We start from the raw sequence: 26842 nt of genomic DNA on the forward strand, positions 1-26842 counted from the left end.
AATAGCGCCATTTCTTATTTGCAGCTGTGCTGTTATCCTTGTTAAATCATATCATAGTTCCCTGTACTAGATGACAAGCAAAATCAGCCTTTATCCATTTTGCGATGATAACGTCTTTTTCGTCGACCGCGAAACACCCACTAGTTCACTACGGGTCGGTCTAGTGCGCGCAAGCCTTTAGTTACTGTCTGTTTTACTTTATGTACCTTCAACGACCACAGCAGTTATTTTTAGTCACATTAATTTTACATAAAAACCGTCAAACGCGCTTTACATCAATAAAAGCATAATTACATGGTTCTATAATTTCTTCCCGACGATATAGTTAACCTAGAAATCTGCAGAGGGCAGTATAATTCGTTTAGATACCTTCTTTACCGGGCACGTGTAGACCTTTAAATTACGTTATTTGGGCGACCTTGCCAATGTTTGTAAACACACAGACACGTTTATCTTCTGCAGGTGTAGTTTGTGAAATATTTCAGTTTTAGACAATATAAGAACGGTTTCGTGTTGTGACAATGGAATACCAGGAATTGCAAGTGATTAACGAACATAACGTTACGGTAAATATGCTTTTGAAATTATGCATTCTCATTTTGAAGATCTTCATTTAAGTGTTTAAGGTTCATAAATCAATATCTCGTTTAAATAGTTTTTAATTGGGAAGGTGATACTTGTAGTAAAGTAAATATTGCAATTTGTATTTCTAAAGAGGCACTTTAAGGTTCGTGATTGCTTTGATTAAATCGCGCGTGCGCGGTGATTTGCCCGCGAAATTTAAAAGCAAAAACGAAAGGTTAGCCAATTACTCATTTTTAAACGTTAATTAACCTTCGAGAAAGGAGGATATAACTGCGATTTTTTACTTTATCATTCAAGGATGTTAGTGGAGTAGTAAACTGGCGTTTATCGGCGTACTTAATTCTTTCATTTTTTGTGTCAATAAGTATGTTGACCTCGCGTTTGATATTCAATTTATCACGAAGGACACAAACTCTTGTTTGTAAATAAAGTGCGCTTCGTCTCGTGCATTCCTACCATTTACAAAGCTGTCGACGTACAATCCAGACTGCGTGAAATATTGACTGACTTCGAACCCCCACAGCAACACAATCGTTACAAAACTGCGCAATATCCTTTTAACGGTTTGGTCACGTCGCCTGGATCGGCTCGCTTTCCACTGCGTTCTGAAACCGGTCTACTACGCATTACGCGCTACGCAGTACGGTGAGATTTATTTTTAAATTATTTTAGTAAAATTAAGCATAGTCGGCGTTGCATTTAGGTATTGCACTTAATTTACTCCACCCTCCCGCTTAAATTGACGTTAATTTTGTTTTTTATTCGTCCACTTCCGCGTCGCTTTTGTTTGCACGTAGTACCTACTCGATGTGACCGGTCAAAAATCGAAAATATTCACATTTCGTACGGCCGTTTTTCAACCTAAATCCTCGCGTTTCATTTATCAGTCGCGAGAAAGCTACGCAGTGATCATTTACCGGTAGCGAGGCAATTAATTACCTTTAATCGTAAATGTTAATTCGGCCGATTACATTTTGAATTATTTCTTTAAATACATTATTAGCTTCGCGTTAATCCTCTTAGGTACTTTCTCTTTTACATGGCATTGAAGATTTCGTTCCTTAGTAACAAACGTTCATTTAAAAAAGACCCTCATTTAAAATTACTTCTCCAACATAAGATAACGCATGTGATAATTCTGCCTGATTCACATAAATTATGATAACAGCGTTGCAGTGGAAAATGTTAGCGTTAAAGCAGTGCAATTTTGATTTACAGGAGGAGGGTCCTCAACGCAAGGAATCTGGAAAGCGAGGACGTAAACCGGGAAGAAAATCTGCAGAGAAGGTTGACATGAAAGCTAAATTAGGTATAATTACAATTTCTTTAAATTTTGATATTTAGTGTAATGTTTTAGAGCGCAGCAGGCAGAGCGCTCGGGAATGTAGGGCCAGAAAGAAATTAAGATACCAGTATTTAGAAGAGCTAGTTGCTGATAGAGAAAAGGCTGTGCTGGTACTTAAGAAAGAATTAGAAAAGGTACCAAAAGAACTTTTGTAACTTTCATCTAATTAGTGTGATGTACAGTTTCAGTTTTGGGCAAGAGAAATTGATGCTGGTCGTATGCCTGATGGTATACAGGAGTTGCTTGAAGAAATGGGTACCATTAAAAAAGAGCAGCAGTGATCGTTGCTATTATGTGATATTTTTATTTAAGTGGTTTCACCTCTTGTACTGTATTATTCTATCATTACATTTAGCATTTACTTTTATTTAATTCTAAATGTAAATAAGAGATTTACATATTGTTGTTAGATTTACCTGATTATATTTTTCTTTCCATCAAATATGGTTAAAGTACAAAATTTGATATTATTTGGTGATGTCTGTTTATTTCAAATGTTTTTTTGCAAAAATTAATATTCAACAGTTTTCTTCTTTTTGTTGAATAGTGAAAGACTGAAAAATTTCGTTATGAAATCATGCTTATTCAATTCTGTTGTCAAATGTAGATTTTTTTTGCCTGCATCAATGCTGTTAAGGGATGCTAACGACAGCATCACAGATTTTCGTGAGTTTTGTGTCTTGTAATGTGAGCGACGCCCGTATGTAGTAAGCTGCTGCTGGCCATCAAGTTGGCCATGCTGTTTTTATCATTGGGTTATTATTATTACTAATGGCGGATATTCGAATATATTTCAAGGTTATGACAGCCGTGGGTCGCACGTAACGATTAAGTGTCAATGACCTTATTCGTTCAAATAAAAAAGTGGTGTGGACCTCGGCCTAATATTATCACAAGGAGTTAGGGATTGAACTTGAGGCAAAGTGTGAGCAATGAGAGACATAGCATACAACGGTTCGTCTGAGAGAAATTTAGAACAAAAACAAAATTTTCGTCCTATGCGAGGCATAGATTGGCGGTGGTTGACCTTTTGGTCGCGACCGAGGGTTGCAGTAAAAGGGCCGAGGCGGGAAATAATACACGTGAGCGTGATGTAAAGGTTGCCGCACGTTTGTCCATTGGGTCACGTCGACACCGGCGACGGGTCGCGCTAACGCACGTGACGGAACGGGCTAATGTGCGCATAGACGTTTAACTAAATCTAAATGTCTTTTATGTTGAATGTTTTTTAACGCTGCGTAACATGACGGAACGGACAAGTGTGCGGCAACCTTAACCGTTTCCCACATAGGTATGAGCTCCGTCTTTCATTCATTCATTCAACCCCAATTGCCAACCCGCTTGTTTCAAGGTTCAAGAGAATTCTGCGCTGGCTCGGGGCTGACGCGCCCCCCGGTGAGATAGGAGATATCTAATTGGCGATGGTAGCGGATAGATAAGCAGTCGAGTTCTGACCAACAATTAGCTCCCATTTAATTATTTATTTTTATTTTATTTTTAATTTAATTTTTTTATTACATATTTTTATTTTTAGCGCATTTTTTAAGAATTAAAAAAAATGTGCTATTGTTTGCGCTTTGTCCGTCCGTTCGGACCCACTTCTAGCGTTTTTTTTAGTAGAATGGTCCTAAAGTCCTGGAATTTTTTGCAGCAGGTAGCCTATACCTTGAAGGTGTGCCAGACCGCCATCAAATTTCGCTGTCTAAAAGGCCCCCTATTTCCTGAGATGCTGTTTTAGAAAGTAAAACGTGCATAACTTTTACATATGACAACCAATTGGTCTCAGATTTAAACTGTAGGAAATTGTGTTTGGGGGGGGGGGTGTAAACACATGTTGTACCCTTCATGGTATTCTAAAGAAAGGTCTCATCGAAATAAATGGGTTTGTACAAACTATAACTTTCCCGTGCGACTCTTTTTCGAGAGCAGTGAGCGACGGGGCCTGAGGGGGGGGGGGGTTCGAAATTAATTTTATCTCTCATTGTATTCTAATTAAAGGTCTCAACGAATGGAACAGTTTTCTACTAACTACTGCTCTTCTTTCTGTCCTCTTATCAAAGTGCGGGGCGGAAGGGGAAGGGGGGGGGGGGAACTAGTTTTATCCTTCATGGTACTCTAATGAAAAGTCTCAACGAAAGGAATTAATATATACTAACCATAGTCTTCCTCCTCGATCGCTTGTCGTGATCGGTTATAAATCCTGAATTGTGTGTCAATTGTTAAATGAAAGTACCTACAAAGGACGATTGGGACGTTCGGAAGAAATATAACCATTGGGTATTTAAATAAAATTTGATACATAGCCACTTGGAATAAAAGAAAATTTAACAGGAGTTTCAAAATTTGGTGTTGCGCATGTGCAGTGCCAACTTTCTTATTTATGGAGGCATTCAAATGAAATTTGATACATAACCACTTAGAATAAAAGCAAATATAGCGCCATTTTCCAAATTGGTTTTGCGTAGGATGTGCAGTGCCAACCTACTTGTTTATGGAAGAAATTGCGTAGCGCTTTACCTGCACAAGGGTTGTGCACAATTTGTACTTTTTTTTATTTAGTTTAATTTTTTTATTTTATTTTTAGTTTGAATTAACGCAGTGACCGTGATAAAGGGGGTAGAAATTTCAAATAACAGCGGTCGCTACACATGGCGCGGTGGGAAGGGTCGCGAGTTATATAAACCGAACCGCATGTTATATGGGCCAGAAATCACCACGCGACAAATCTACCGTGAACTCATCTTTGATCAAGACGCCTCTCCGTAATATAATTCTACGGTCGAAAGGGGAATGGCTGCATTCAGCGTGCCTGGCCATCTTACGGCCCAACAACAAAGTACGGCCAGCACCATACCTACACGTGCGAGACACACTTCTAGAGCTATTGCGCCAAACTCACTAATACTTTCGATGCCCTACATAGACTCTTGCTCATTAGGAATTTCGGAAATCTAGGAATATATCCGGCTATCTGCCAGGGGTTTTACAGTAGCCCAACAAGCCAAGTATTAGTGTTCTTATGCTCCACTTAGCATCCCTTACGATCGTCATTCGAGCGCGTACGCAACTTAACTGCCTTAACTTAAGAGCCTCGCACCCAGTTGTGCAGAATCGCGCATACTTGACCAGTCAGCTTGCCACATTTATCAAATAGTTGTTGCGTTGCCATTTTACTTTTTTATTATCAAGGGCCATCAGCCATCATAATTCTAACATTTTTATATTTTAACTTTATTTTTTTTTCAGATTAAATATTTTGTTTTATTTTTAATTTTTTTAAATTTATTTAATTTAATTTTTATTTAGTTTTTTTTTCATTTTATATATTTTTATTTTATTTTTTTTTGCAAAAGTAAAATAAAAACAACTAACAACACGAACAATTTTATGTTATTTGTGTAAAGTGCAACTTTACCGAACCTGTTCTGGAAGTCTTGGGTTATAAAATCGACATGTATGGCGTCCATAAGTCAGACGTCCATATCAGGGTTGTTCAAACCGCAAATGGCAATTACAAAAGTTCAATGGTACCTTTACAAGTTTCGTTTGGATAGGAAAAGTAGTATTTTTTGTGTGCTCACAATGACTAACGCAATTTACGTTGGAATGCGACAATTTTTGTTAGAACAGTCGATTTAACAATAGGCAACTTTACATAGTCCGTACTGAAATAACAATTATGTCCTGTCTAGCCCTATTGTGTTTGTGTACTTAACCGTTATTGTTAAGTTAGGGTTGTATAATTACCCTAATGGGACAGCTTTGTTTATTTGCCTTGTACTTACCATACGTACGTAGACATTTTCTTCAATTACGTTTTAGAGATTGCAAATTTTGTGCAATCATTTCCTTTCGCCTAATTGTTGTGACAGAGCTAGATCTATCATTCGTTAGGAAATGATTTAAGATTAGTTTGCAGGGTGTTTACATAATTTAGGGTAGGTAGATTTTGGGTACGTAGGTGGGTGGAATTTTCAGCAGGGTAGATTTTGTGTGGTTACGCAATGAATGCAATTTTTCCACATTGTAGCGTTTTACAACTTTAATAATTCGCATGAAGGTGACTTTGAACTCAATACAATTAATTACGATTTATGTTATCGGCTTGTGCCATGGGTCGAGGGGTTTTTGTTTGTTTTATATGGGGGCGTAATATACCATGATTTGGGATGGGAGAGATCTCGAAATTTCCAAACACAACTCTATATGATGAGACAGGTGGCTGATGCCGTCTGACATCTAATCTGATTCTAACCATAATATGTGTACTCTTCGCCGTGAGACCCTGGTGTGAAGTCGGCTTCCGTTGCATAACATCCTTAAAAAAACCTTCATTGCCGTGAAGATGGGGGCCGCAATATTTTAAATATCAATGTAAAATTATTGATATATATTTTGTTATTTATTGTATGGTTCAACCGCTAGTTAGCTTTTACGGCAGGTTGACTTAGTCTTAGCTGCTCGCTAGAGACTATCTGCTATCGCTACGAAACAGAGAGAAATAAAATTCCCCGATGTTATCCTACAAGTCGAGTGATTATAATGTAATTGTAAAATGCAACTTGGAAAAGAAATAAGAAAGTAAGCAAGTACCTAGCCTGGAAGATTTTCAGTAGCTATTTTTTCTGCCTTGTAATCAATGAAGACCCTAGAGCTACTCTCGTGGTAGTGAGGGGGCAACCCTTGTTTGTATTTTAAATTTTAAGTCTTTTTAACTTGCTAAAAACAGCAACTGTCAAATTTCTTTGTGTGGGAAATAAACGACCATATCTTAGAACTTAAGACCATGTGCAGTTTATATACGACGATTTGTGACCTAAGATCATATTTTCATCATTTAAAATCGTAAATTTGAGTAATATGTGAAAAACATTATTTGTACCAGCGCTGGGCACTTTTCGGAGCGGCCGCTTGGTGCTCGATACTCGAGCGCTCTTTTTCTGCCCACGAGCGGTTTTTCCGTTTGCAAGCTCTTTTCGCTCGCGAGTGCTTTTTCCGCTCGTGAGCGCTTTTAACCGCCCTCAAGCGCTGCAACTTCACACACTTCATGCACGAAGTATAATTAAAGTCTTTATTTCATTTAAACTTAGCGTCCTTATTACGCGGTTTTATTTTGTGTTGTATTACCATTATCACAGATATACTGTGCCTGTGCCATTATGTTTAGTGAATTGTTTTATTGCTGATTAATTTAGGAAGCTTAAATGAACAAGCTAACTATTAAGGTATTTATTAACATACAAAAATAATTTACATCTAAAAGTACTATTTGCTTATCGAAGTAATTCATAAACGAATATTTAACTTTAGAAAACCAGTCAGTCAATAAGATTGTATTATTGAAATTTTATCAGACTTGGGCTGAGCAATCCCCGATATGTGTTTTTGCTTTTCATTTTACTCAGAATCTCCCCGGCCGATTGGGAAGTATATATTTGAATACGTTGATCGAACAGATCCAAACTTGGCGATTTAGTTGATGCCAAATCTATGAAGTGATGGAACATTGTTGTTTCGGTAAACCATTTTAAGAATTCACGTATTCTCCTCTTCTGACGACCGTGTCGAATAAATGCTGCTCTCTGTAAGAATTGAATTAAAGTATATGTTGAAAATAGGCAACAATTCTTACATCAAAATTTTCACTACTTGTATAAATCTTATAGTGACCGCAAGTATATATAAAAATTCGTAGGAAGGCGTCGCTTAAAAATATATTATGAGCACCACTGTTATTCGCTGCTATAGTTGACGCTAAGTGTAATCCGTCCTTTAGTATATGTATAAGGCACGTAGGAAGAATTTTGTGTTCGTCGCCCATTTCTAATAATACAGTACCTTCATCAAGATCAACCACAATACCCTGAGAGAGAGAATTTGATAAATTGACTTGTTAATCGCCAATATTACACTTACATTTTCGATGACGAAATCTTTGATTACTTCTGAAGATAGTACTCCACATAGGAGTGGCGTTGGAGTGTCCACAATTTCCCACAAGCTTCTCGGCAAGACGGGAATAATCGTATGTTGCCATGAAAACGGATATAATATAATTTGAAGTGCTTCTATGCATGACGAAAGCTTGCTGAAAAATAAATACGTGTTTAAATACTTCGTCTTATTGCCTAGGCATCGTAATGTTACTATTGGAAGCAGGAGTAACAATAAAATGCTTTTGTAGGTTACATCTGATTGTAAGTTTTGAATTTGTTCATTCATTTTTTATAAATTTATTTTTGAAATAAAAAAAAAAGATCTATTCAATTTTTGAAAAATATACAGGGGGTTTCAGTAAAAATTTCTCAAACTTACTTTGCGATATTCAGTTTTGTTTTTACTTTACATTTTCTGGCGATTTATGATAAACCTCACAACAGTTTTATTTAAGGTAGGTACTCTCTTATAATAAAAGCGCTCTCTAAATACAGGGTGTCTTAAATTTTAGTAGGATAACATGGCTATCTTTGTTATTATTATACCTACAATTTATGACCACTTTTCACACACCTCATACATAGATGGCGATGTAAGCGTGGGAAAATTTTCATTCAGCGCCGCCTGTTATGTAGGACAGATCACTAAATTGGGTAGCTGAATTAGCGCGTTTATGAACCACTCAAATCTGCGGCTTTACGAATTCATTTATAATGTCTGACCTTGAACTGATAAATTTACGTACATTCTCTTTAAATAAATCAAAGAATTTTTCACTTTTCTTGACTGCCCGACCTTTCAGGAGGATGCATTCCGAAAAAAAATATATTGATTGTACTCTGTCGAATAATTTATTACCTACTTGCAATTCTATAAAATGTGCAAAACGAAATCCAATACGCACACAACAATTAATAGTAAGCATCGAAGGTTCATTAAATAATAAATTTGTTGAGGGTTTTGACAAACTTATTGTCCCTATTTAAATTCGAGTGCATAAAAATTACTAGATTTGTACCGCACATTATAGATAAGGTTTATTAATAAATTGATCGTTTGCTTGTTGGAATTTTCAAACCAATTTTTAAACTTCTCACGTACTTACTTCCGATACAATTCCAAATAATCTTCATGTCCGATTATTCACTTCAAACAAAGTCTATTTAGTTTTTTTTTGTAGAAATTAATGTTACGCATCCGTTCATACTATTGATATCCATTTTCCAAATTTTGAAACTACGTAAACAGAATTTAAATATGACGTTATGAGAAAAAAATCGTGTGAGATCGAATGGACTTCAGCGCATTTTTGTGTGGTAGACCAGTTTCTATTAGTATTAGCCTGTTATATTGCAACATGAAAGTTGCAAAGTAACTTTTTCAAAAGGCAACCGCGTGGTGATTTTTTAGTCTTCTTCTGCAGTTGTAGAAAGATGAGGAGTGTACTTGTATCTACTAGGCCGCATAATTAACAATTCTTTAGGGACGGGGCTGCATGATGTGGGGTCGGCGACATCCGGGCGCCATCCTCGAGCGTGGTTTACTAACGTGGTGATTTTTTATCTTCTTCTGCAGGAAAAACTGAAAAATCACCACGTTAGTAAACCACGCTCGGGTATGGCGCCCGAATGTCACCGACCCCACATCATGTAGCCCCGTCCCTAAAGAATTGTTAATTATGCGGCCCGGTAGGTACAAGTACACTCCTCATCTTTCTACAAGCGATTTTCTACAGGGTCTCATTTGCTGCGAGCCAGCTAGCCCGCCGGCCAATGTGAGATTAAAAGCCACCGTTTTACAAATAAATTTGCAAAAAATGCGTTAAAAAGAGATACTTCCAAAAAAAGTTAAATCACTGTTTGCTGCTAAAAAATGGCTTAGACGATCCTAAAACGGTCGTCTAACTTCAAATTCAAACTCAATGTGGGCATAGCTTTAGTCATATAATACGCAATGCCAAAAGTCGAGTCGAATCGATTCAAAATTCACAGTGCTCTTTTCGCATAGTTCGACTAATTATAAACCGAATTGCAAACTTTTTTATTTATGGAAGCATTTAAATGAAATTTGATACATAGGCACTTGGAACAAAGGAAAATCTAACGTTCGTTTCAAAATTTAGGTTTGCACATGCGCAGTGACAACTTTCTTATTTATGAAAGCATTGAAATGAAATTCTTCTTATAAACTGAAATTGAAGTAGCACGTCAAAAATGGATTGCACATTTGCAACGCTATCTTTTATATTTGTGGCCGGATTTTTACGATTTTAATAGAAGTTGCATCTGACAAATGAGAAATGCAAGTGCAAGTGGAAATGCGTTTTTTGTAAATCGTTTACGAATACTTTTTTAGCTTGTTGTCTTTAGTATTGAGTGGGCGGGGTTTCAGCTAAGGCTGCTCTACCAACCTAACCCACTACACATTTACAAATACCCATGCCCGTACCCGGATTCGAACCAGGGACCCGCAGCCCAGCTTCAACTCAATTGCGACACACGGGCCGGCTTAAGAATGTTATTGTTTGAAAAAACATCCAATCACATGTCTGAACAACACTGTTAGCTGACAACATAGTTAAGTATGCTGTATGGCTTTATAATACAGACCGATAATCATTTTGAAATTAACAATTTTGTGGTTTTCCCTGTATTTCTTACCTGAGCAAAAATTTTGATTTTATCGTATTAAGTTTTAAAGTTTAAAAAAAGCACATACTTAAAAATAAGTTAAAAGCAACAACTTTCTTTTAAATGAAAATACTTTTTATTTTCCTTTTGGAATTTTACATACTGTTTCATGTACAGGGTGTCCCATTTTCGACACTTTTATAGGCGTTATGGGCTCTTTTTGGATCAAACTTGCAATGGTAAAATCAAAATTTGCACATTTTTGCTTCAGAGATACGGAGATAAATCAAACAATTTTCAATTTCAGAATGACCGTATATATTCTTAATAAAAACAGAAACAAAAAAATGTTTCTTGAAAATTATTGATAAATAATCTGCCGTTTTCAAAATAAATAATTATACAGTACTATCGGGTAAAAAAGTTATTGGATCTAACTTAATTTTATTTAAATGGCATATCCTGTATATTTCAATCTAAAAATAGCATATTAAATTCTGTTTTTTTTAAATATAACACTGAAAAAATTCAATATTGATTCAAAAAAGATTTCTTAAAAATTCAAAAATTCGTTTGTAGTAATTTCTAATTTTTTCACGACCAGTTGCACAAAAAAAGTAATCCAGGATTATTGTTTAATCCGGTATTAAGACATTTGATTGGTTTTATATTGCAGCAGGCAGCCAATCAAATGTCAAAATTCTTGTTGAAACTCAAATTTGGCAAATAATCTAGGATTTTGATTATAATTCGCTTTCCTGCAACCGGCCGATAGTGTCAGAAAAAAGGGCGATAGTTCGTAGAAAACAGTTCCTTTTGTTGAGACCTTTAATTAGAATACCATGAATGGGTAAAACGTGTGGTTGCCCCCTCCCTCGCTTTTCCAATTTTCAAAAGTTTTACTTGCCCCTAAAGGCATGCGTATGTAAAATGGTATTAGACTCTATTAGTGTGACGTCAAATTTGGGGGGAAATTCGAAATGCTGGACTTGGCTGTTTTACTGTCGAAGATATTGGCCCCTATCGCCCCATACATTAAGTATCACTTTTAAATAGGTCCTCTTTACGGGCTTATACTGACCTTATGCCCATTAAATAAGCATATCGATCCTCTTATATCGAAACGCTGATTACTTAACTTTAAAGGCAAGTAAACGACCAAGTCTGGCAATTGGGAAAATGTAAACACAAGAACAAGGTCATGATTATTCCATATTGCCAACCGTAAAGTGTAAATATGGTAGACATATCTTTAATTTTTAATTATAACGCAATTAATGGATTTTATTTAATGATTGTTGCTCTGTTTTAAAGTTAAGTAATCAGTGACTCCTCGACTAACTATAGCGCCATCTCAGAACGAGGGGACCGCATATCGGCATGCTAATGAACATACAATTTTCTATTTTTACGGTTAGTTACACCCCTTTAAAAAGCAGATGACAGCATCTCCTGACCGAAAATTAGCCTATTTGTTTGTAACTCTTATTGTAATTCCTCTATGGTGTAGGCAAAAAATTTTCAAAATGGCGGTTTTCGAGATAGACAGACATCAACTTCCTTATTTTAAATGGACGCCATATTGGATTTTTACGTCACTCGAGAGAAAAAAATGACAAAACCAGTAATACTAAACACGTATTTCATTTGGGAATCAACCTTGCATTTTTGCCTTGAAGTTTGCAATGTATTTCTTATGGCAATAATTCCATGACCGTGGCGATGGTGACTATGCGAGACAATAAACAATCGCGTTGCTGTACACATACATCTTTTTAGTTGCAGCTTTTTTTTCTGTCGCGTATTGGAAGTTCCCCGCTTATTTTTGATGTTATTATTTTTTGTTTCTGACTTCCCGAAATCCCCACGGGAACGGGAAAAAACGGGACTTTACGTTTTACAGTCGGAACTGCAGAAGATAGACTTGTACTCCGAAAGCACTTCCCAAAATTCCCACAGGAACAGGGAATAAATTAAGACAGGACAATATTTTTGTGGGTACAAAGTCGCGGGCAAATGCTAGTTGTTTATAAAAAAGCTTTTGAATCTATAGATTTCCTACAAGTGGCATTTTATATGTACTCTCTAGTTTGGAACGCTGTAAAAAGTCATACAAACCTGAGAACATTGCTGATTAATATGACTTTCCTTTCGAGCAATAGGGAACAGAAAACTTTTTGTAATACTGGCATCTTTAACGTTGTTCCTAGAAGCATGAGATCATTTTCTTCATGGCGGGAATCAATGGGGCGCATAAGTACTAACTCCGATGGCAAAGATTCGATAGATTCTAATAGGTTTGGCGAACTTGACGATCTCGTCAGATTACCGGCAGGCATTTCAGGTGGATCTACAAATAAAATGTAACAAGAAGAGTAGGTAATAATTCGGAGACCAGAAGAGGTTCGTTGTAGTAGTATACTTACAGTTGATAATAGCAGATGTTCCACGATTAGACTTGATGCTAGATTCCAACTTACTATTTCTCATTAAAGTACCATATTCACCCCTATTGCAAACAATAACGTAACTATTTAAATCTAATTCGTTCTCCTCCTGTTTCCCCAAACTGTTATTACTTAAATTATCACAGATATCTTTGTCTTTGTCATTTGTACTAATATCACTATTATTAAATTCACTGGGCACACGAAGACTGATCCTATCGCAACCGGAACTACTAACTACTTTCGAACAGTCAATAACCATCGTATCGCCGGGCATCGGAAATTTACACATGTAAAGTTCCTGGATGAAAGCGTTTATAAACTTATCGGGGTAACCGTGCCGATGCTCTAATTCTTCAAGAACCCTGCGGTAAAACCCTGGAGCTTTGTGCTTGCTTAAGATACAGTAAGCGAGCGGTAGGCAGGCGATTGAATCCTCAGGTAATACGCGTCGACAGTATCCGAACGTACGCTCACCGTGCTCGTTGGTGATGATTAACGAGTAACACTGTGCCTCAACGCTTGTATCCATGGAACCATTTTCGACCTCGGGAAAACACAAGTCGGCTATCCGATACGGTTCATCCACCTAAATTGAAAGATTAAGGCACACTTTCAGCGGTTGAATACACTTACTGTGGTCGGATATTTGCTTTTGACATATGGCGTAGTTCTATTAAGAGCTACCAGAAGACAACAGTCGAAAAGTCGATCCTTTTTGGGGCGCAGGAGCTTTATCCGATTTCGGATGTTCTTGACGTAAGTTTGAAACCGAGAAATTTGTTGTTTATCTTCAACTTCGTCCTCGTTAAAGTTGAGCTCCGAAATGTTTCCCTCCGAACGAGCGATAAGACTTTGTTGTAATGTCTTCGCAAAGTCAGATTCAAATTTCTTTATGCGATCATAACTTAAAGCTATGGGGGCGTTTTCCTTATTTTTTATATCAATCGGACTGGAGCTCATTTTATACAATTGACTCTGGTTGGGGGAACTGTGTTCAATCGCTTTCACAAGGTCCTTGACTGACGGTAGATTTTTACCTTCCTCCGATGGAGTGGAAACAATCGAATCCATATCTGATACCGTTGTGGACGACGCCGAGGATTCAATTCCAAAAATCTAATCAGAATCTTTTGTTAGTGCACTGTTAACCGATAAAAAACACATTGAAAGAGAAAGGAAGCGGTCAAGCATCAAATCTAACTAGAGCAGACTTTTAAAGATGTCTAATATTAGAAAAATTGCGTATGTACATTGTCTATTTGTTTTAAATCTATAAATACCCAATTCGGTGCGTTTAAAAAAGTAAGAAGGTATAGACAGGAAATCAAACAAGGTCGCTGATTTTTATATCATTCGTTATACGTGCCAATATCACGGTCATTAAGTGCCAGGACATTCAAAAGTAGTCATTTGTAGAATTACGAAATGAAGGAAAAGGCTACTTAGATATTCTAATTAACGTAGATATGAAAGTTGAAGTTTCAAAGGAAATGAGAATGTTTGCCGCAAGAATAATAAATCTCCCTATTAATAAAGGACTTCTATTGATTATTTATCAACAATTAATGATCTTATTTCACTCATTAATTGCGCTGATAACCCTCTTTGTTCGAATTGACTTTCAGTGTAATAGAAATAAAAAGAGTTTTAAATTATCAATTGTAGTAACCTTACAAAAACTTTCAAAGGTTAACGCGATGAGCCAGTTAGGATCTCCAAATTGACTAGGCTTTGTGATATGGACTCGTCAAAAGACTGACTAATTACACTTCCCCCATATTCGCTTTGTCATTGATTATTATCACTACATAAGCCCTTTTTGTTTTTGACTACTGTACCCGCTGTAACCAGCGTGGTCGACTAAAATGGGAGAGACGAAGGGATAGTTACAATCGCCACTCCCAAGTACAAAGGTGTGTACCTAAGCCAACCGCCTAGGTTGCTGCTTGCCCTCAAACTGAGATGCTAAGTAGTGGTAGAACTAGTTTTTTTCTACCCCTGTTTGAAAAAAACAAATAACACTTCCTCATAAGAACGTCTAAGTTCTACAACACGATGCCCACAGATTTTCACTGCGACGTTTCGTCTTTGAGAAACCATCTTCAACTTAATGTTTTTATTATTTTTCTATGGACCGGAAAAAATAACACCCTGTATTTAATAGCATTTTCGATTACCTTTATAGTCATATAGTTCCTATACATTCTCCCTAGAACAAAAACTTTGCTATCAGTTAATTAGTTAATATCACTGACGTTTTAGCAATCTTTCTAAGATTTTATTATTGTTCCCCTTAATTTAAATTGGATCCGTCATTTGGAGGTTTGCAATTATAACAACGGATTCGTAATCAGCGACCCCAAAAACCCCCTAGTACGAAATTGCAAATCATTTATTTTATTCAAATTGCCCCATAATACGCTGCCACATTGGATCAGTTTTGAATTTTGCAAATTATTTCTTTAAAATTAAATTTTTTTGCATAATACGCCGCCATATTGGATCCGTCATTTTTAATTTTGCAATTCTGATCTCCTAGTACGAAATTGCAAATGATTTCTTTAAAAATTCAAATTTTTCGCGTAATACGACGCCATATTGGATCCGCCATTTTAAATTTTGCAATTCTGACAACGGATTCGTAATCGGAGACCCCGCTACTACGAATTTGCAAGTAATTTTTTTTTAATTCAAATTTCTCGCATAATACGCCGTCATATTGGTTCCGTAATTTTGAATTTCACAAATCATTTCTTTAAAAGTTCAAATATTACGCATAATACGCCGCCATATTCAATCCGCCATTTTGAATTTTGCAATCCTGACATCTGATTTGTGATCAGCAATCCCAAAAAAAAACCCTAGTACGAAATTGCCAATCGTTTCTTTAAAAATTCAAATTTTTCGCATAATATGACGCCATATTGGATCCGCAATTTTGAATTTTGCAAATCATTTCTTTAAAAATTCAAATATTTTGCATAATACGCCGCTATATTAAAGTTTGCAATTTTCACAGCGGATTTGTAAATAGCGACCCCGAAAACCCTCTAGTACGAAATTGTAATCAATTTTTTTTATTCAAATTTTTCAGTAATTGCAGTAATCAGTCGCTTGATCCCAAAATTACAGGACGCGATCTGTGTTAACCATGTTCACCCATTTTATACCAAAATGATTAACACCTTTTAAAATTCCCCCCCCCCCCCCAGGGCCAGCCCACGCATATGCGGCGCCGTGAGGCGGACATGATCTTGCGCTCATTATAGGGGGGGGGAGGGGCTTGCAAATTCATTTTTTGCGTCTTGAGTCTTGATATGTCTGTCTGTCTGAGTCACAAAAGCTGCGGAACTACACCACTTACAGACTTGGTATTGGTGTCATTCGATCAGAAATTAAAAATTATTTCATGTTTTTATTCTCGTTAAGGCATGAAAGGTCCATGAGGGCTATTAAAATCGAAAAAACAAATTTGATAATGCACTCTTGCAGACAAGCGGCTTAACGAATTTTTTTCTTTTTCTTATCTCGCTCTTTGTCCCCCGTTTATGATTCTCTCAACCGGATGGTTTTCTTTTTCTGTGAGAACATTTTCTCGTATTTTTTACTTTATTTGAGCTTCCGTAATTTACACAACAATCCTGAAGATAATTATCAAACTTTTAATAAGATTGTGAATATCACCACTGAGTTAATAAAACAAAAACAACCTCCTTACTATATTCTCAACGCAAGCAATTGTTTTTTAGTGCACTTAGATTTAGATTGTTTATAAAATGCAAATGCACATTTTCGGCAATCCTTTCCGAGGCGTCTATTGCTCCTTTGCGCCTAACCTCGCCCCCCCCCTTGGGCCGGCCCTGCCCCCCTCCCCCTCCAACAATTAAGAAAGTTGGCTCTAAGTATACACAATTCATTTTTTTCTATTTCGGTGTCACAATGATGATTTTGTACAACTGTTTTCGGCCGAAACAGTTGTACAAAGACAGTGATTATAGTCGTTTTTTTTTGATAACTCATCTCTTAAGTTGGCAGTTACTAGTAAGTACAAGTAGGTACTTCGTTAAGTACTTCCATATTTGAACTTCAAAATGTCACCCTTACTACGCTGCCAACCTAAAACTTAACGGCATAAAAAGTGTTCCCAACATAAAACATGTTAGTTCTAATGTTCCCTATAGTTTCTGATAATGATTTTTTTAATTAAATTAAAGCACCGAAATAGAAAAAATAGTATGAAAAACGCGTGTTACAATGCTTTATTGTAATACTCCTATCTTGCGGACACTCGTGGCTACGCTTCGCGTCGCCACTCGTGCCACAAGATAGTCGTATTACAATAAGTCGCATTGTAACACTTGTCTTTCAATATACTATTTAACGTGTGTTTTCAGTTCGCTTGAAATGATCCACAAATAAGAAAATTGTTTTTGCGCATGCGCAGTCCATTTTTGTAACACGTGCACATAAGAAAGAATGGCCCCAAGTAATAAGCATAACTGCTAACGAACCCAATTTTTTTTCTGTAGGGACTGTAGGGAATTGATTTAATCGTATCCTCTATCATATTGGAGTTCAAATCAAGGTTTTGGGTCTCTCCGGTCCTAAATGGCCGCTAAAACTGAGCAAGCTTGAGTTTTAGCTACTCAAGGATCAAAATGCAACAAGTGTGTAGGATTTAAAAACACAATAAACGGCAAACGTTTAAAAGTGTTGAGGGAATTTTTGCTGTAACTTTTTTCGTAAGTGCTGCATAATTCCTTCCTTGATGCAAACCTCAACATAATCACGAACAAGGTAGAGCAATAGCTCTTAAGATAAAGATCTGATGATAGTGATTACTTCATTAACGTTTACCTGTAATTTAGAAAATTAATGTCGGTAAGTGGATTTGAAGCAGGAAGAGGGATATCCATATACTTGCTCAACATTAAAATTTAAATGAATTCAAACTCTGCATGTACAAGCCGAAAACGAAACTTGCTGCGATGAGTTGGCTGACCTATCCGACATCGCTATGCATTAGGTAGTCAAACTAACATTTAAGTTGAAATGTAATATTATTTTATTTTTCCGAAAACTTTCACATCCCCTCTCTACGGTCTCCAGAAAGCTTTACATAAAAAAACCCGTTACTTTCTGTCTGGCAGTTTCGAAGTCTATAAGTGAACGATGAATGATTGGGCACATCAACAAGTATGCGGATGACAATAGCGCTTTTCTCACAGCATCTTGTACAGACCCTATAGCCTGAGAGCTGGTAGACATTTTTGGGTAGATACCCAAATACAGAAGACGCGCGCCTTGAAAAAGTGGTTAATTTCGCCCTTAGAAACAAAAAAACATAAGTTCGTCACGCAGGAGTTGTGCGCGTTTACAAGATCTTTCTGACGAGACCAATTTAAAATCATCAGACCGAACCGCAGTAGAAGATGGAAAAAAACTGAAAAATCACCACACGCTCAAGGATGGCGCCCAGATGTCACCGACCCCATAAATTTGCAAAAATGTGCTAAAAAAGAAGTGAGAAATTTGATGCGTCATTCTTCTATTTATAATTCCCAAAAATTTGAATAAACTTAAATTACGGAAGAAAGTTAAGAGGTGAGTGCCAAGATTGGAAATTTGTTAGATGGGTCGGAGCCCTGTCAACTTTGGGAACCACTGCGTTAGAGTGTTTTACGATCGACGCGACGCTCGCCACTCCCACTCTGAACAGTCCTTAAAGGCAAACTTATCGCATACAGTAAACATCAAATGTGCGCAAACCGTGCAATACTAACTTTCTCATTTATAGATTTTTTTGAAATTTTAATCACAGACGTTTCTAGTAAAGGCAAACATATCGCACATTGTAAAAATCAGATGTGCGCATGCGCAGACACCGCAATACCTACTTGATAGATATTTATTTAAAATTTGAAGATAGATGCTTCTAGTAACGAAAAATATTGTCAAGCAAGTAAGTAAGGGGGTGGGTCACAGGGATCATACTCTCCTCATACACACAAAGAGTGAGAAGATCAGTAGCAAATTGATAAATCAGTAGAAAATTAAATGCCAGCTTTTTAACTCGGAAATAGCAATATTGCATAATGTTTATTTTTGCAGATAGAGGTCGAAGGTCCTGAAACTTTAAGAGCAGAGCATGGTTTGTGGAAACAAAATAGACAAAAAGTTGCTGTGAATGTTTTATAGGCTTACGACAACTGCAATGAGCATTGAGCTGCTCTTCTCTAATATCAAATAATTGCTAGTAATTGACTCCAGTCACAATTGCGAGGCCTGAACAAACATTTGGGTTCTTAAAACGAATCAATAGCTACCCGAGGAACCGAACCGGACACCAGAGACTCACGGATTTAGCTTTGATGACCGACTACAGAGACATCGTTATTTACCTTTCAGAAATAATAATTAAACCTCGAAATAAACTTGGCTCAGGTTGAAATAAACTTGGTTTATAAACTGTGTCTAAAATAAGGATGTCTATCATGGGTATCTTCGAAACCATAGAAGATACGGCGATGGCCAAATTAGAGAAAAGCTGCGCAATTAAACAGTTATTATCATGCTTTAAAGGAAACCAGAACATTCCGATTACTTCCGAAGATACGCCGGAAAAACCAAAATGTGCCCAACACTCTTATTGCCACTTTTTGAACTCTACACGATAGCATTGACAGATTTTCAATACAACGTCTCATTTCGGAGAAATCATCAACTTTATTATTTATATCGCCCATAAAAAAAGTACACACTGTATTGAATTTCATTTTTTATTAAAAAAAACAAAAGTTGGCAACTGTGTTGGTTTCAACAGAGTGGTGCACCTGAGCACAACATCCTAATCGTATGAAAATACCTATCGGGAAAACTTGTCCACTACGTGTTCTCGCAAGACTAGGGCGTTGCATTCATATTAAAAACTGTTACTCAAAACAGTGTGTAATTTTTTTGGGAGCCATACAAAAAAATAAAGTTGATGACGATTTCTCCGAAACGAAACGTTGTATTGAAAATCCCTTACCGTTATCTTGTAGAGCTCAGAAAGTGGCAATGAGAATGTGTTTTTAGAGTATTTTCCTGAAGTGAAAAATCGCTATTGGCTGCACTATGATGTCCGTCCGTCCGTGTGTCCGTCACACGTACTCCTTCTAAACCACTGAACCGATATAGAACGATTTGAAAGGGCTTGGTTCAAGGATTCCGTGCATACCCATATTTTTTGGTTTTGCGCATGCGCAGTGTCCAAAATTTGGTTTAACGCATGTGCGATGCTAACTTTTTTATTTATGAAGATATTTAAATGAAACTTTATATTATGTAAACACTACGAATATAAGTAAAATTAACGACATTTTCAAAATGTTGTTTTGCGCAATGCCAACTTCCTTATTTATGAAGGCATTTAAATGAAATTTTATACTTAGGCATTTGGAATAAAGACAAATCTAACACCAGTTGCAAAATTTAGTTTTGCGCATGCGCAATGGCAACTTCATTATTTACTGAAGCATTTAAATGAAATTTAATACATAGGCACTTGGAATACAACCAAATCTAACACCAGTTTTAAAATTTGGTTTTGCGCATGCGCAATGGCAACTTTCTTATTTATGAAAGGAGTTAAACGAAATATCATATGTAGGCACCTTGAATGAAACTAAAAGTAATACCGGTTTCAAAATTACTGTTAACGCATGCTGGTATGTTTTATTTATGAAGGTATTCAATAAAATTTCTAATGTAGACAATGCGCAATGCTATTTACGAAAGCATTTAAAAGCGTTTCATGAAGCGAATGGGACAGCATTAACTATTAGGAGGAAAATACGCTCTCGTCAACTTTTTATTTGTTTTTTTATTTTTTTTGTACCTGCTCAAATAAATTCATTAATCATTTTTTTTACAGTTAAAATTAATCAATACCATAGACGGTGGGGGGGGGGGCGTTGATCATGTGCACATGCGTATTTCTTTATTTAACTATTTATCGTATGGGTGTCACTCCCAAAGTACAGACGTTTTCAGATCGTACGTGTATGACTGCCGGGACCTTGGGTGACGCCCGACCCTCGTTGTTTCTGAACGCGAGTTGCAGATGGCGCGCTATGATACGCGTCTTTTTGTTATCTCTCGCGGCGTTGCCGGAGAACTTCGGCGACCAGCGACCATGATGGCGAGCGCGCGTCGGCACCGGCTTCCTCCGGCTAATTTCCCTTCCTCAGCAGCATGTGAATTCATCCCACGGGAAATTGAGCTCCCGCGCTACTCGACTTAGACTTCGCCCTTCCCTTTACTTTACCGCCCGCGACCGGACAATGTTATGTTATGTTATGAAGTAGACATGAAATAGATTACACGAGTAAAGACATATTGTAAAAATCAGATGTGCGCATGCGCAATGCCAAAACTGTCTTATTTATGGAGACATGTCTTTGGCATTTTCACCATAGATGCTTCTAGTAAAGAAAAATATGGCGCGCAGCTATCGCCTTTTGGGAAGTACTAATCAATGCATGGAAAATGCGCTCAAGTTACTCGACTTGGATCGAAATATGATTTCCATGAGAATCGTCAATAAAAAATGGAGTCTGTACACCAAAAATGAGTAACGTAACCACTCACCATAACGATTTGGTCGTATGCGTATGGAATCCCCTATAAAAGAGACTACATGGAATTCGGTGTTGCCTTGAAAAACCTAACGTTCGAAATGGATTGTTTCAATAATTTATGATTGCTTGTAGTGAACAGCATGTGAGTCCCAAGTAAGCCAGATCATTGGACCAAACTGGGTCATTGGGTCAAAATGCGCCGTAATAATGATTAGAGCACTCCATGATAATATGCTACTCGAAATGGATTACAATAAGAAATTGAACTAAATGGGCTATTATTATTGTCAACGGACAAATAGTAAGTATTAATTGACAGTTATGTACTTAGTGGACCTTTTGTGATATGATGAGATATAGAGCAAATAAGAAATGCAATTGCTATTTGACGCGCTCTCGCACTCGTCTTTTATCCAGGAGACTGGAATTTTATAGACGTCCATTAATAATCTAATGAACTGCTTGATTTTTCTTAATACTGTAGCTGAATAATAAAAACATGTCCAGTCTTCTGATTGTGTATACGCTAAATGAACTTCCTTAATTCACATTATATTGTTGGGACATTTAACCACTTCTCTTTCTAATAAAATTAAACAAAAATGAAGTGTGCAAATGCGCGATGATTATACAGTACATACTATGCATTTTGCCAATGTAGTTTCTATAATAAACAAATGACACTTTTCTAGAATTTGTTTACCTTGACCCCGACTAAAAATGTTCATGCAAAACTTGCGCTGGATGAGGTTTGATCAAAATATAACATAATTTGGAATTTGTACAGGGTGGCCAAATAAGAATGCGAGGTACTGTATCTGGGAACCTATCCATCGTAGAGGCTTGCGGTAAAAAAATTTATTACTAAAACGGCCACGAGAAAAACCTGGAAAATATTTTTAAGTTTCTGCAATGGCCGCTAGGGGGCGTAACTGCAATCTGGAATCTAAAATAGTGATGTTTCTGTGAATTCCGCTATATTAACCCAACAAAAAAATGTCCGGTCTTTGAAATTGACGATAATCTGAACCTTTTTTGTTTGACAATTTTCCCTGTATCTCTAAAAATGAAGTGGAGGGGGGGTATTCAAAGGTTTCCGTAAAGAACACCCTGTATCTTCGAAACGACTGAGCCGATTTTAGCAAACTCGGGTTAATTGAAAAGAGTTATTCTTCGGTTACAAATACTTGAAGTTTTGTTAGTTTCATATAGATAGATAGAAATGGTTAATTTTCTCAAAAAAATTAAATGCATTGGTTCGATTTTTTTTTCATGAAAAAGTAGCTAAATGATGCCTAAACAAGCTCGCGAAAACCGCATCTCGATATCTTGTTCCTAACCTAAAATTTAGGCCAAAGAAAATTTTATACCCTCAAAATTTTATTTTTTTAAGCTAATTTTTTCGGAATTATTTTTATTATATAATTTGTGGCCCTAAGGTGGATCGATTTCAAAAAGGAAGCTTTTAATGCCGCCGTAAATGCTCGAAATGCTGGCCATCACGATATAAAAATATATATATATATATATCTCAAGATATCGAGATGCTGTTTTCGCGAACTTGTTTAGGCATCATTTAGCTACTTTTTCATGAAAAAAAATCGAACCAATGCATTTAATTTTTTTGAGAAAATTAACTATTCCTGTGGGAATATCGAAAAAAGCCCTCAAGCGGTGATATGTGAAACTAACAAAACTTCAAATAGTATAATATTTGTAGCTGAAGAATAGCTCTTTTGAACTAACCCGAGTTTGTTTAAATCGGCTCAGCCGTTTCGAAGATACAGAGTGTTCTTTGCGGAAACCTTTGAATACCCCCCACCACTTCATTTTTAGAGATACAGGAAAAATTGTCAAACAAAAATTGTTCAGATTATCGTCAACTTCAAAGACCGGACATTTTCCAGGTTTTGCTCGTGGCCGTTTTAGTAATAAATTTTTTACTTACTACGATGGATACATTCTCAGATACAGTACCTCGCATTCTTAGTTGGCCACCCTGTACGTTCTCTGCTGGTGCAACTTTGTTTCTGATGCATGATTCAGGTTTGTAATAACACCAACCAAAACATGTTTTTTTTCAATTTGGTGATAGGAATAGACGTTGAAAGAAAATATCGAAGGAGGAATAGGTTCGTTAAAAAATGACTAATGTCAAGAGAGCAAAAATTGACTGAAGGATATTTTGCAGAAAAAACTAAAATTTTGACCAAACCTTGCACAAGAACACCATCTCCGATGTTCCTGATCTCTTGTAGTAGGTATATTCTCATTTTAGATGTATGTTAAGCATGTCGATTATTGTGCAACTAAACATTGTTGTAAACTTTCCATTGTCTACTGGAGATCAGAAACACCCCGTATGCAGTATAAAAACCGGACTAAGCAATTACCCCAATAGATTACATGATCTAACACTACAGCCAGCATAAAAATTTACCGTTAATTTAGTGAAGAACAGACATGCGTTGTTGAAATAATGTTGGACTGTACCTGATCCTGGACCTTATTGTCACTCACATTATTGACGCCTTCGTCCGCTTTAAGGTCTGGCACCGGACTGCTCTGAAATATAAAACCACAAGTTAGTTTTACATAAATGTGAATATAAAATGTTTAAAAACATGTGATACGATATCAACATCCGCAAGAGGATATATAGATAACATTTCTAACGTAGTTTGTATTCTCTCATTTTTTAATGTCAAGAAGTACGCAGGAATCGATACATTTTTCATGCCCTTTGTATTACAATAAGAGGGTTCATCATAGCATTTCTTTATCTGACAAACATTTTTGCACTAAAAATATCTTAAAACAAAGTATTCCTTCCACATTTAGAAACGTAACTAAATTAAATCACATGGTACTTTCCTACGGGTCAGGCATCCTACGACCATTAATTTTGTCAGTGATAGTACATGTGGCCTACTTTCCTACGGGTCAGGCATCCTACGACCATTAATTTTGTCAGTGATAGTACATGTGAATTGCCTACGTATATAACCAGAAATAGTAAACAAGTGTTGGTATCCAGTAGCAGAGAAGAGTAGTAAGCAAGCCGGAGCAGTCCTCCTCTGACGTCCCTGTAGTCAGGGATGTTCGGAAAAATGAAAAACGATGACCATAAAAATTGATTCGGTTTCTAAATTATCTGGTCCGGACATGGGATCGCGATAAATGATGTATCTTTACTAGTTTACACAAAGCTGATAGCTTTTACACTCACATTTTGTTTAACATGTAATCCAATAACTTATTTGATGCAGTTAACAAATAATGATAATGACTGATGTGATATGTGATATAAAAATCTTAATTAAACGACACTTTAATAAAACTGGACAACGACTTTGGCTCCTTAACTGCGGAACCGCATGCGTAAAACCTTACGGCAAAAACTGCTCGTAATAATTTAGCGCAGCAATGACATACGCTTTTTTAACCGACCCAAAAAAACAGAGTCGTTTATTTCCTATTTTCCGTATTTATACCACCTCCATTCATAAGTTCCATTACGTTGTTTCCCGCCATCGCTCGCTATTCCCACCGCCATCGGCCGAACCCCAAACACCTACATTGGTTATCTAGCACATGGCGTTGTTAGTAAATAAATCCAATTAATTTGTCCGATAACGCTTTACAAAACAATAAACAACTGACAAGATAAAACTTTTAATTTACGTCTAAATTACGATTAAATGTTCCTTATGCGTCCCAACCTCGGTGCCAACATTTATGATACTAAGTACAACAAATACCATTAAATGACTTAAACAATTTCTAAATTTACAATTAAAAAACTGACATTAAAATGACAAATTCTTGTTATTTTCAATGCTTAAACTTAAATTACGACAACAAGTAATTTTTTAATTACAGGGTGGCTCGTTCTCATTTTCGGCATTGTTTGAACCTACAGAAACGACCCCCCCCCCCCCCGCAGTTTTTGTATATATTAGTTTATATTTGTTTTAATTAATAACAATAAATAAATTTTTACATGCTATTGTTACAACCACTGTGTCGGTTGGTTTCGGCGATGAGTTGGCATTCCGAGTCGCTACCAACGGCGCGAGCTGCGGCTACGCCGCCGCCGGTTTCATTACCCTTCATTGTGGCGCCAACTAGTCAACGTATTGGTTTGTACAATAGCGCATTTTTTAAGAATTAAAAAAAATGTGCTATTGTTTACGTTTTGTCCGTCCGTCCATCCGGACCCACTTTTACCGTTTTGAACTACTACTAGGGGAATGGCCCTAGAGTCCTGGAATTTTTTGTAGTAGGTAGCTTATACCTTGAAGGTGTGCCCGACGGTCATCAAATTTCGCTGTCCCCCCCTTGAATTATTTCCTGATATGCTGTTTTTGAAAGTAAAACGTGCATAACTTTTACATATGACAACCAATTGGTCTCCGATTTTGCATACGCATGCCTTTAGTGGTGCCAAGTTCAATTTTAGGAAATGGGGGGGGGTTAACACACGTTCTACCCTTCATGGCATTCTAATGAAAGGTCTCATCGAAATAAATTGGTTTGTACAAACTATAACTTTCCCGTGTGACCCTTTTTCGAGATCAGGGAGCGACAGGGCCTGAGGGGGGGGGGGTTAAAAATTAATTTTTTTAATCTCTCATTGTATGCTAATTAAAGGTCTCAACGAAAGGAACAGTTTTCTACAAACTACTGCGCTTCTTTTTGTCCCCTTATCAAAATACGGGGTGGAGGGGGAAAACTGCGCTTTACCTGCACAACGGTTGTGCACAATTTATACTTGTTTCTCGGTGGTACGTTGTAAAAGCGCGGGTGGCAAATGGCCTACAAGACGTTTCAGAGAATACACAGCCATAAACTATTTGTGCGTTAGTTTCAAATAATATAGTGGTTCGGCACTACTACGTATCATAGGAGCCACTAAACAATAGCAAGTCGACAGCAACCCTCGCGCTGGAGTTGGGAGGGTGATGGCTGTTTGTGGAATGACACGATTTTGACTTCTATTTTTTACCAATTATGACTTATTTCTCGACTGTAACGATTTTACAGGATTTCTTAAATTTTTTGGTTCTGTTCGTTGGGGAATGATTCTGACTTTTAAAATGCGTTTGAAAACGTAAGGCGCCTGTTAGTCGTGGGACTATTACTGTAAATACGAACAATAGCGGAAGTTTTAAAAGAGCGAAATTAAATTCTGTGACCCTAATAACTACAATTGACTTATTGAATCTCAGTAAAATTTCAGGAATGTAATTTGATTTTTTTTTCAATGAATTT

The 26842-nt window shown here is 36.8% G+C and overlaps 2 protein-coding genes across 3 annotated transcripts in view; one reads left to right on the plus strand and one right to left on the minus strand.

Moving 5' to 3' along the window:
- Window positions 1-399: 399 nt before the first annotated feature.
- Window positions 400-2372, plus strand: LOC116177513 (REPTOR-binding partner-like). Its single transcript, XM_031496505.1, has 4 exons — window positions 400-566; window positions 1804-1894; window positions 1943-2064; window positions 2113-2372. Exons 1-4 carry the CDS (start codon window positions 522-524, stop codon window positions 2209-2211), a joined length of 357 nt encoding a protein of 118 aa, XP_031352365.1. The 5' UTR covers window positions 400-521; the 3' UTR covers window positions 2212-2372.
- Window positions 2373-7144: 4772 nt separating this feature from the next.
- LOC116177514 overlaps window positions 7145-26842 on the minus strand; it is a 34000-nt gene continuing 14302 nt past the window's right edge. The window contains exons 3-9 of one of the 2 annotated variants that reach the window (XM_031496508.1): window positions 24089-24133; window positions 13581-14063; window positions 12924-13533; window positions 12616-12847; window positions 7847-8018; window positions 7563-7793; window positions 7145-7512 (exon numbers count right to left, since the gene is read on the minus strand). In XM_031496508.1, coding sequence (XP_031352368.1) covers window positions 7267-7512; window positions 7563-7793; window positions 7847-8018; window positions 12616-12847; window positions 12924-13533; window positions 13581-14063; window positions 24089-24133 — 2019 coding nt within the window. In that variant the 3' untranslated portion in view covers window positions 7145-7266. Of the gene's footprint in view, window positions 7513-7562; window positions 7794-7846; window positions 8019-12615; window positions 12848-12923; window positions 13534-13580; window positions 14064-24061; window positions 24134-26842 lie in introns of both variants that reach the window. The other variant, XM_031496506.1, reaches the window with a different exon arrangement.

Source organism: Photinus pyralis, unplaced genomic scaffold (assembly GCF_008802855.1).
Source record: "Photinus pyralis isolate 1611_PpyrPB1 unplaced genomic scaffold, Ppyr1.3 Ppyr1.4_LG7, whole genome shotgun sequence".
Classification (NCBI taxonomy): Eukaryota; Metazoa; Arthropoda; class Insecta; order Coleoptera; family Lampyridae; genus Photinus; species Photinus pyralis.